Source organism: Mchenga conophoros, linkage group LG16 (assembly GCF_057382185.1).
Source record: "Mchenga conophoros isolate Kocher_MC1m ecotype Shallow Benthic linkage group LG16, M_conophoros_male_GT1.1, whole genome shotgun sequence".
NCBI lineage: Eukaryota > Metazoa > Chordata > Actinopteri > Cichliformes > Cichlidae > Mchenga > Mchenga conophoros.
Window position 1 is genome coordinate 22,364,649 of NC_140541.1, and position 10,899 is coordinate 22,375,547.

The following is a 10,899-nucleotide window of genomic DNA, read 5'->3' on the forward strand; positions in this document are numbered from 1 at the left end:
TGATGCAGTATGCATTTCGCACAATTGAATGCTGCACGTAGATCAAAGCAAGTATGTTTGTTTGTTTTTGTTTTCAGTTTGAATTTTAAACATAAGAAATGATACTGAAATTTTCTTGGCAACATTATCAGAACGGAGACGATGATTCATCTTCGGACTGTATAGGGATATAGAGAAACCAGTCAAACACATTTCTGAATAAAACATTCCTTAAACTTCATGTTGTGCAACTGGTGCTTTGTTGTTTTTGTCTAATTAATCTTCTCTTATCATGTATTATCACACCTATTAGCTCTGGGTAAAAATCCATATGAAATTCATAGCTCAGTGATTTAAGCGGAGAACAGAATGTGTTGCATGTGAGGAATTTAAGTCATTTGGATTTGGTTTATCTCTTGATGTGTACTTGATGAAAGGTTGTCATTTTATGTCAGGGTTGTCCAACTCCAGGCCTCTAGGTCTGGTGTCCTGCAGGTCTTAGATCTCACCATGGGCCAACACATCTGAACCAAATGATTAATTCATTACCAGGCCTCTAGTGAACTACAAGGCATGTTGAGGAGGTAATTTAGCCATTTGAATCAGCTGTGTTGGATCAAGGACGCACCTAAAACCTGCAGGACACCTGCCTCGTATGTTGATATGCAAATGTGTTGTTTTACCTGCAGGTAGAGCCCATGAGCCATAACAATAGTAAAGACACTGCTTTAACCAGAACTTTCAGATTTATTATTAAAAAAAGCATAATTAATTATTAATTTTTAAGGTGTGTTAGTGTGTCAGTAGTTGGACGAGTGAATGCAAAGCATGTTGTGTACTGTGAAATAAATGGAAAAATGAAGCCAACCAAACTAATGATAGTTGGGTGAAATGTGAGGGCTCAAAGACTGAGATAGCCAGCTCTTAAATGCTCCAGGGAGGTTGGCCAAGTGCTCCCAGCTGCGCTGATTAACACCACATACCAGGAACCTGCAAGACAAACACAGAGGGACAAATTGGGAAAACATACAGCAAGTCCTGGCCAAGGCAGATGGCTGAACTTGGAAACAACCACTCCAATTTTGCCACTTTCCAGTGACCAGTTTAGAAGTACTTACACACATTTCTACTAAACAAACAAACAAAAAGAAAGCTGGTGCCAACAAGCTGGTATGAGCAGGGCGGCACTAAATTGCTGAGCTCAAATTTGTAACTGCTGACATCAGTGGCTTTGGGAGGCTTAGGTTTAGTGCTGCTTGTGATTAGCAGATTACAATCCACAGTTTTTAGCTTCAATTTTCTTTGCACACAAAAGACCCAAGCGTCCTTAAATTCTCAAACATATTCAAATATTGACTAGTTGGAAGACCCCAAGTCACAGCTAGTGCCACACCACTGTCACGCTGGTGGATACAACATTTTTTTATTTTTTTATTTAGAGTTGGCTCCAGTTTTTCTTTAAGCCCTTTTGCCCTTTAGTTTAAAGCTTCAGTGCCATAACTGCTAAATAAAACCTCTGCTGATGATATCATGTGATATTGATCAGGTACCCCAGCTGACTCCACCTGGCAAAGAGTGCTGACAATATGCTAGGTGCTACTGCACATACCAGTGCAGACAGACAGCATGGACACGGTAAAAGTTTTTCTTTTGATTTTTAGCTGGTGAAACTAAAAATCTGAAAAGCCGTGTTTAAATAAAGAGGGAGAGAGTCCTACCAGTGTAGTCTGGATTGGATACTGAAGGGGCTGCGCTCCAGAGTTCATAACCTGGAGCTGGGAATTAACAGCAGCCAGAATCAAAGGTGCAAAATCCAAGGTTACAGAGAGAGCGATAAAACTGAATTTATCACTGCTAAATTAGCCATGATATTTTAAACAGAACAGAAAATATATCATTAAACATAAGGCATATCCCCTCAGACTCTACAATGATTTGCATGCGTATAAAAGGAGCTGTCAAACTGTGGCAGGGTGCACACGAGCACATCTCACCTCGCATTTTTTTTTTAGGTGACCTTTGAAAAACCACGTTAAACCATGGCCTCAAATACCTCACAGCAAGTTTTATTTATACATCCAAAAACAAAAGATCAAATTTCTCACACTATATACAGATATTACATACAGTGTTTGTACACATATTACATAATTTGTACACAAGAAAAATATACATAAAAATGTAAACCTTTGTATACAAAAAATACCTTAGACAAATTAAACAAGGACCAATAACAAAAGGTGACTAGATTAGCTCATCCTATCTTTAAAAACAGTAATACAGTACATTCAATGAGTATAGGAATTTGTCAGCCATCTCTGAATTCAAGCAGTTACATGTGCCTACGAGCCCTGTAAATTTTGTTCTACGTGGTTGTCGGGGAGAGTGAACCGGTGCAGCGACTAATCTCATGCTATGCAGGATACAGCAGTATTGGCTCGCTTATTTTCAAACACACTTTCACCCAAACCTGATTCTTCCTATTGACTTCTAGGGGGCGCTGTTTGCGTTACCGTGGTCTCTGAGAAGCCCAGCCATCCCCGGTGGAGCTACAGGTTTACACTTTGAGACTGTGTTCTCTCTTTGGAAGGGGCGAGGCAGAACTGGGCCTTCTCACAGCTGGAAACGATGGTCCGGCACAGGCTCAGAGCGGCTAATGGTGGCGGCTGTTTGTGTAATGAGCATCCAAGCAGGGCAAAAAAAAAAAAAAAAGGCAAGACAGACATGGGACATATGAAACACCACCGGTCTCATCCACTCCTGTGCAAATCTAGGTTGAAAAAGTACGCCGATCTGTTCTTCTCCACCATCTGATGCATATAAATCCAATGTTTCTTACCACCAAGAAGCCAGTGATCATCGTCTAATCATGATATTATTATTATTATTACTACTATTACGCTCTCACACAAAGGGTTGCAGCCCCATGCAATCTCAAGACTTCTTCCTGGAAGTTTAATAGCTATCAAAAATAAAACATATTCTCCATCAGAATTGAAAAAAAAAAAAAAAAAAGAAAGACAGCATACAAACAAACATTGATCCCTCCAACAAAGACTTAACAATCATTTTGATAGCCATTAAAAGCAAGACTCATTCTACACAGACACAGGTTCCACTGAACACATTGCAAAGAACAATTTCAATCCATTGCTACTCAATAATTCACCAACAAACCCCAAGATAGAGACTGCTATTCTATATACCTAATACTCAACAATGTCTGATAATCTCTCAAATGTCTAATATATTACTTATCAAAAGCCGTGGTTGTACTGCTGTCGGGGTGGGGGTGGAGGCTCTTGCGTGGAAGAGCACTTTTTTTTTTTGCTATTTTTTTTGTTTTTCAGACACCAGCTTTTCATCATAGGTCTTTAAAAAATGCTTTATAACTGAGTAAAAGAGACAGTGCTTTACTTCAGACGTGCAAAATACACCAATTGTGTTACATCTAGCTGATGGGTAAAAATGTCCAACACCAATTCACTGCGTAAGCCTCCTCCGGGTAGCCTGGCCTGTCGTATTAGTGCGAGCCCTGAAACTGAACTTTTGTTATATGAGACATGCAAGCCACTAAATACCATTGTACGTGTGGACCAGAGAGCACCTTTGAGAGTAGACACTTAAAAGTCCCTGGATTGTGCCATTACCATCGTCGCTGTAACACTGAAGCTAATTTAATCAGCCTTAAAAAAAATCCACTCAGAGAGAAGTTGGCCTGACCTGATCGCTCGCCTCTAAAGGCTCTGCGGGGAAACTGTTAAAGAGGCCAAAATATCTTCCTGATCCAGCCTGGATTCATCGAGTGAAGCTACATGTAATGAAACCAGCGAAATACCTCACGATGCCAGAGTTATGTTCATGTATTTATTGCTTTAAGATACTAGATTTATTCAACTTCAAGTGTCTACTAGGCCACTCAAGAGTCCCACAACCAATGGTGAGGTCAGAGATTTTTGACGTCTGAGCAAACCAATAAATGAGCACATATACACTATACACAATATAAAAACAGCTGTTTAAAAGTATTTTGGTAAATTCATATGACTGTGAAATTGACTCCGTAAGATTCTATATCATGATGACAGTTAAATAGCTTGAAACATAATGGATCACAAAAATCTCTTGTTCTTCAGAGGGTGACAGAAGCAGTGTATGAAACAGGTGGGTAACAAAAAAGAAGAAAAAAAAATGCAATGGCCGTTTGAGCAAGGCAGGGTGCAGCTGATCGTTTTAAGACAGGACTTGAACTGGCAAAGCAAACTAAACTGACCACTGACTGAGGCTTCTAGGAATTCTGAGCACTGTGACACAGATAATCTCTGCTTAGGTCCTTCTGCCAATTTTCACCCGTTTATTTCATCACAAAATCTGACTGTAACCCCCCACCCCACCATCCCACCCTGCTGACGAAACCACAAGGCATCGAACACGTGGACTCACACTGACTTAAAATCTCAGACACCGTCCGGCTACAGACGGAACGAACAAAAATAGAGTAAAATCTGAAGCTGTGCAAATTCATTATCAATAGTGCACTATTACCACATTGCACACATGTAGCAGATGAACGGGGTGGTTAACGACTCAGTCAACTGGATTTTAAGTGACTGTGATTCCACAGACCGTCGTGCAGTAGCTGCGTGCCGCCTGCTCTCATTTACTTTGCGTGAAGGGTGGCGTGGCGCTGTTGGCACTTGCAGCGGTGGCACTAACTATAGAGAAGCCAGCAGGGGGCGCCGTGGAGCTGTGGCTGGGCTGCACGTCTTTTGGGATGCCACTGTGGGAGGCCAACTGATGGCCAAAGGCCGCGCTGAACTGAGGGAGCTGTTGCTTGGGCTGTGCGGAGGTCAAAAGATCGCGTGACGAAGATGGGAGCGAGGACGAGGGGGCGGGAGGAGTCGTTAGGCCAGTCAAGCCGCTCTGGGGCATCGCCGAGAGAGCAGCCATGGGCTGCAGCGTCACAGAGTGGGTGGTGGCGGGTGGAGTGGACAGGGAGGTGGATATGAGATGACTTTCTGATCTGATGAGACTGCCAAACTGTGTGGGGTCCGTGAGGGGGAGAGCGAGGTTGTTCCAAGTGGACCGGGGCGGTCCTGGAACCCCGCTCAGAGGGACTTCCAGGAGAAGAGGGGTGTCTGTCTGGAAAGAGCTGGTGTGGGGAGAAGATATGTGGTCACTGTATGGGGATGGCACATGCTCGCTGCTGTAGTGGCTGCCTTGGGGTGATGATGTGGGTGCGTCCGACTTGGCGAGAACATGGGATGTGTGCGTCCTAGAAAACGTCCGCTCTGTTAAGGAGGTCTGAGTGAGCAGGGATGTGGTGGAGGGGGCCACTGTAGAAGAGGATGAGGTCAGATTGGAGCACGGCGCTTGGCTCTGGTTAACGGGCTGAGTTGGAGGTGAGGGGGGAAAGTGATCTCCAGTAGACTGCAGTAGATTGTCCTCCAGCTCAAGGCTGGTGAAGTTCTCGGGAGGGATGCGGCTGTTCAGCAGGTCTCCCATGCCCCCTGGTTGGACTGGACCAGGAAATACGGTCATGGCTCTGTGGTCCACTCCTTCTGTAGGGGCCAGGTCTCCCATGGAGGTTAGGCACACCAATGAGTCTGTGTAGGACCCCATAGCCTGCAGTGCACGTACCAACTCTTCAGCCTCCTCTGTGGTGGGCAGTAGCTCTCCGTTTTTACCTGCACAAACATTTGCAATGTTATAAAAATCACAGACTATGAGGAATCACACACATGAAATAAACAGCTGTACACAAAAATGAGCTGCAAGACAACCTTCAAACAAGTCAAAGTCCTGCAGGTCATCAGGTAGTCTGGGTAACACGTCTGAGAAATCTTCCTGGTTTAGCTCAAGGTCATTTGGAATGTCTGCTATGTCATTGGTGATATCATCAGGAAGCTCATCTGTACTTAGATCTGGAGTCGAAGGGCTCCTGCAACAAAGGTTAGAGGAAAAGAATTCAACATGCTATTGTAGTGAAGAGGCTGTCCAGACATGTGTGACATGTGAGCTTGTCTTTCACTCTGAATATCCTACACCATTGAATTTCTAACAGCAGCAGAGAGACGCAGCTGTGGCACACCTGATGCTGGCCTGTGAGGGCATTGCTAGGCTCGTTAAAGGCATTCCCAGGTTCCCCTGCGGCAACGCTGGAGGGATAGGTTTTTGAGGCCTCCGCGGGCCTCTCCTCCTCTTCTTCTTATGCTTTTTGGTGAGCGCCGGTGGTTTGGTCTTTTTACGTGGCTTTCGCTGTTGCTGCTGCTGGTGCTGCACCCGTCGGTTTCCGTCCCCACGCAGGAAGTTATCCTGTGCAGAAGGAAAAGAACAGATAAAGCAAATCAGATTGAGACCCCCCCCAATCTTTGCGGCAATGGAAGTTTTTGATTGATCCCACAATTCCAACAGTGTTTACCCTTAAACACTGAACTCACCATCTTTTTGGCATGCTCTTCGCAGAGGGGTGTCTGGTGCGTGATATCAAACACGGGGATGGAGCACTGCTGACCATCTGCAAATTTGGCTGTGCAACTTGCAAAGAGCTGCTGGGAACGATTCAACAGAATGTCTACAGAGAACAGTTAAGGAAAAAAAAAAAAAAAAAAAAAAAAAAACCCGCAATGCACTCAACAGAGACCATGTGAACAACATACTCCAGCACAGGTGCAAACCAGCTGTGCATAAGAGCGGCGGGGCAAAGGATACGCTGAAAGCAGTGTCGAGTGAAGGGCAGAGCTCTGTTGTGGCAGGGCTGGCCCTTTGTGCTGCCAGTGCAGGTCCCCGTGTCTGTGCTCTGCTGCGTTGGTGGAGCCACACTGCAGACACAAACACATCCAGGAATAAGCAAACACTGACAAACCAACATTTTTTATGTCGGGTTCATTGAAAGTTACATTCTTAAAGTTGAAATAAATAAGGTTCATGAGTGGTTTAACCGAGGTAAGGCCTACTAGCCATACTGTCAAACATAGCTTGACTTAAACAAAAGCAATGGCTGTGAGAATACCTCGATGAGCTGCAAGAGGCACCACTCAACTCCTGAATCAGCTGGCCTGCACATCTGGGGTTTTTACTGGCAGCGTGCAGCAAGGCTTTGCGGAAGGCATAGCGGTATCTCTTCTGCCGGATACGCACCCTCTCCTGTCTGCACATGTGCTTGTACTTCTCCTGGAGGTACGAGCAAAGCCTAAACAGTCGCGTCCTCCGAGAGGAGCCGTCATCCTCTTCCAGCCTACAAGGGGAACGAATGACAATCATCATTATGAGAAGTTACACGCTATACAACAGGGGTTGAGGATTAAGATACCAACCCATTCTGCGGCCTCCATGAGCTCTGAAAAGGAGAAAAACGCTCTGCCATGTCTTCTTCTACTTCATCATCATCATCTGCACTGTCCTCCGACCAGTCCAATCCTGGAAGAGACCGTGTTAGGGCAGCTCATCTATCTACTTATATCTACCTTTAAACAATCTTTCACAGTCATTATAAGAATCCACATGAATTCATAAACTATAAAAAGTTTGATTACCTAGATGAGGAAAGAGGTCTCCATGCTCCTGTTGTCTCTTGGCACAGAGCTGCACCAAATGTTGCAACCTGGCAAGGCGGCTGGCAGAAGGTGAGAAGGCAGTGGGACGCATGACGACCACATGCCGCTGATTGTTGCTGCCACTGTCCTTGCAAGTGGCAGGCAAGTGAGTAGCAGTCAAAGGCATTTTCCTGCTGAGCGATGGCCCAGAATGTTGCACTGGACTGGGTGCTGCATTGACAGGCAGCCCCGGAGGCAGAAAGTTGACCGTCTGAGGTGGTGGTGGATTGCATAATAAACCCTGCTGCTGTCCTGGGATGATGAAGGAAGTCGTGTTGGAGTGCTGGAGCTTCTGGAGAAGACCTGGCTGTTGCCGTGGAAGATGACTGTTGAGTGGTGAGGAAGGGTAGATGCGGGGGACAGGGGAAGGACTAAAGTGCTCAGGTGGTGTTTGGAAGAGGTCTGTGTCATGGCAGAGTTTCTGGTTAAGCACCAGGCGACTCTGTATTTTCTTCTTGATGGCGTTACTCTTCCGAGGAGTGCCCACCTCCTCGCCATCTGTGTCATCCTCATAAAAGGCAAAAGGGTCCAGGCCTTCCCCGTCAGGGAGGGGTAACAGGCGTGTTAAGGGGGGAGATGGTGGTAGTTCATCTAGACCATTTGGGGCTTTCAGAGCTAGAGAGGGCACGGTAATATTGAGAGCCACTGACTCCAGGTGAGCAGCCCGTGAGCGCATTTCCTCTAAAGCATCGTGTTTCTTTTTCCGCTCCTTTTTGGGGATAAAGCCGAGAACCTGCAGGTGGCTGTTACAGTATCTGCAAAACAGGAACATATCCTCAGTACACCCTGCAAACCCATGACTGATTGGCTCTGTAAATCAAAGCAGAATCAATCATACATACCGGCGGTCCTCAGACTTGGGGATGGGGTTGGTACACCGCTGGCTGTTGTACTTGGCCACATACTCGCATTGCTTGAAGGGAGCAGTCTTATCCTCCAGAACGTGCCGGATACAAAAAGCATAGCCATTGAGTCTGCGCTGTTTGCAGAGCTTTGGGCTGTACGAGCACAACGGCTTATTGTCTATCTCTGAGAAGTGTATGTGTTTGCCTTCATACATCACGTGACTCTTGTCCTTGACAACATCAGCTGATGGGATAAAGGAAAGGAAAAAAAAACAAACCAGTAATTACATCACAAGCACAGTGAGGAGGTAACTATGCATTCACATGCCGGATTAAGAGGCAGAGCAAAAGCAACATCTTCCACAACAGGTAATACTTTCCTAATATTAGGTAATCAATCACAAAAAAGCTGCATTGTTTTAGCAGTAATTATTAAGTGTTACATTGAAACAAATAAAAATAATCTGCTTCATCATGAAACTACTATGAGTGTGTGCTGTGATTAATAAACTCAAATTTAAATAGTTGAGAAAATTACAGTGTTAGCCATTTCCATCCGGACATTCCTGTTAGGCCCTTTAATTTTCGGCTTCAAGCTCTCTCATTGAGAAACAGGTGGCACAAAGTACTTGATTTTACTCCACTGTTCATTTATTACGAGATAATACAATGGAAGTAAAACAGTGGGTTTGTCCGACAATGTCAAAAGCTCCAAAGCATTTACCTGACTGTGCATTAGCACGGTCAGGCTAAAAAATATACTCACTATAAAAATACTTTATTTTTTGACTCGACAACAAAAAATAGACTGCTCTTTTTAAAACAGTGTACTGAACTCTTCATAACAAACACACCGCGTAGCATATACCTTGACATGCTTAATTATCGTATGGCTCAGCTACTACTTTAAACTTTGTAGGGGTTTTTAAGTTGGTGTTGATAGTGGCACAGCTCTTACAGCTAAAGTGTTCACTGAACACACGTTAACATGTTGTAAACCTGTCCTTTACGTCAGCATAAGTTACATTAACAACTTTAGTATAGGAGAACCGGGCAGGGAGCAAACAGAAAGTAATGTTAGTTACCGGGGAGCTAGCTTGCTACATTAGCTTGGAGCCGATAGACAGCTGTGAAACTTTATACTACGACAGAGTAAATATATCCAAGTACAACAACTACCTCAGGCCTAATTAAAAAAAATATAACTTTATCCATCTTGAATCCAAAATATATAGTATCAAGACGGCCAAATACGGAAAGGCATATTCGCTTGTTAGCTTACAAAGCTAAAAACACAAATTAGTAGGCGGTAGCTAACCAGGAAACGGAAACATAAGCAAATAGCAATACTATAAAGGTTTATTTGCAGTTTAATTTATTTAGAAAAAGGTTAAAAATATAATACACTATTAATAAATAATCTCACCTAGTAATGAGATTTTACATTTTATAAACATGAAACATTTATGGTCAAATACTTTCAAACAAAGGGTATACATACGAGGCGTATGGCCTGTCCCCGAAGGCCTCCATAACAATCGATATGAATTATAACAATCACCCTTACATAATGTGAAATTAGCAGGCCACATCGCTTAAAAATGTAAACATCTCCTTAATTTCCACATCTGCTTTAGGCACCAACTCATTTCGGTACATCACAAGCTTTTACATGAAATATGTCACGAATAAGAGGCCTTTTAGCTTCGATCGGACAGCGGCCTCTATTAAAACCACTGGCCGACTGAAGCCCGCGCAGAACGGTACACTTAGAAATCGAGGCCGGGGCTGTATACGATTTCGCTTACCTTGAATTGGTATGGGCTCTGTATGGTATTCGCTCCAGATAGACGGCCGAAATGTCTATTAGAATCAGCTAGGCTATTTGCGCATCGATATTGGAGATCGGTTAGTAACGGCGATCTTCACCGAGCTCGGTTGATCTTGAAATAAGGACGCATATAAATACAGGCTATCCAGAGCAAATTACAAGCAGTAGGTAGGCTGCTGTGGATTTTTGTTGGATCCACAGCGGACTCCTCACAGCACCACTACAGGCACTGCGGGGACATGACAACAGTCCGCTCAACAACAACAACCTCTCCTACCATATTGGAAATTCAACTTTATTAAAAGCTCCTTCAGTGCACAACTATCACGTTAATTTCTTTATGAAACACTTTGTGTGAAGGGCAGTGCCGTGTACTTGCCCCCCTTTTAAAACCACTGCGTGGAAGCAGACTAAATCAGGGGTGTCCAGCAAATTGTTAGTGAAATCCACCTGGACCACGACTATCATCCTCCATATGAATGAGTTATCAGCTCTGCTGCCACAGTGTTGCCGGCTTGTTCAGTAATGATGGACCACGTGCCAATAAAAATACCACAGCCGGTGAATAGAAAAGTTCAGGTGGAAGTCATTTCACACAGGAAAAGTGGAATTTACTGCATCAACACATTTTTTTTTTCTTTTAAACAAA

General features: G+C 44.1%; 1 protein-coding gene across 2 annotated transcripts; it reads right to left on the reverse strand.

The window, feature by feature from the left end:
- Positions 1 to 2,023: 2,023 nt before the first annotated feature.
- Positions 2,024 to 10,836, reverse strand: ino80da (INO80 complex subunit Da). Of its 2 annotated transcripts, none has more exons than XM_085250593.1 (10): positions 10,228 to 10,836; positions 8,417 to 8,663; positions 7,515 to 8,329; positions 7,296 to 7,398; positions 6,992 to 7,216; positions 6,691 to 6,800; positions 6,420 to 6,553; positions 6,071 to 6,294; positions 5,763 to 5,920; positions 2,024 to 5,666 (listed from the first exon to the last, which is right to left on the reverse strand). In XM_085250593.1, exons 2-10 carry the CDS (start codon positions 8,632 to 8,634, stop codon positions 4,636 to 4,638), a joined length of 3,018 nt encoding a protein of 1,005 aa, XP_085106719.1. In that variant the 5' UTR covers positions 8,635 to 8,663; positions 10,228 to 10,836; the 3' UTR covers positions 2,024 to 4,635. The 2 variants fall into 2 exon arrangements, with proteins under 2 accessions (XP_085106719.1, XP_085106720.1); XM_085250594.1 differs by lacking the exon at positions 10,228 to 10,836 and adding an exon at positions 9,505 to 9,705.
- Positions 10,837 to 10,899: the final 63 nt, after the last annotated feature.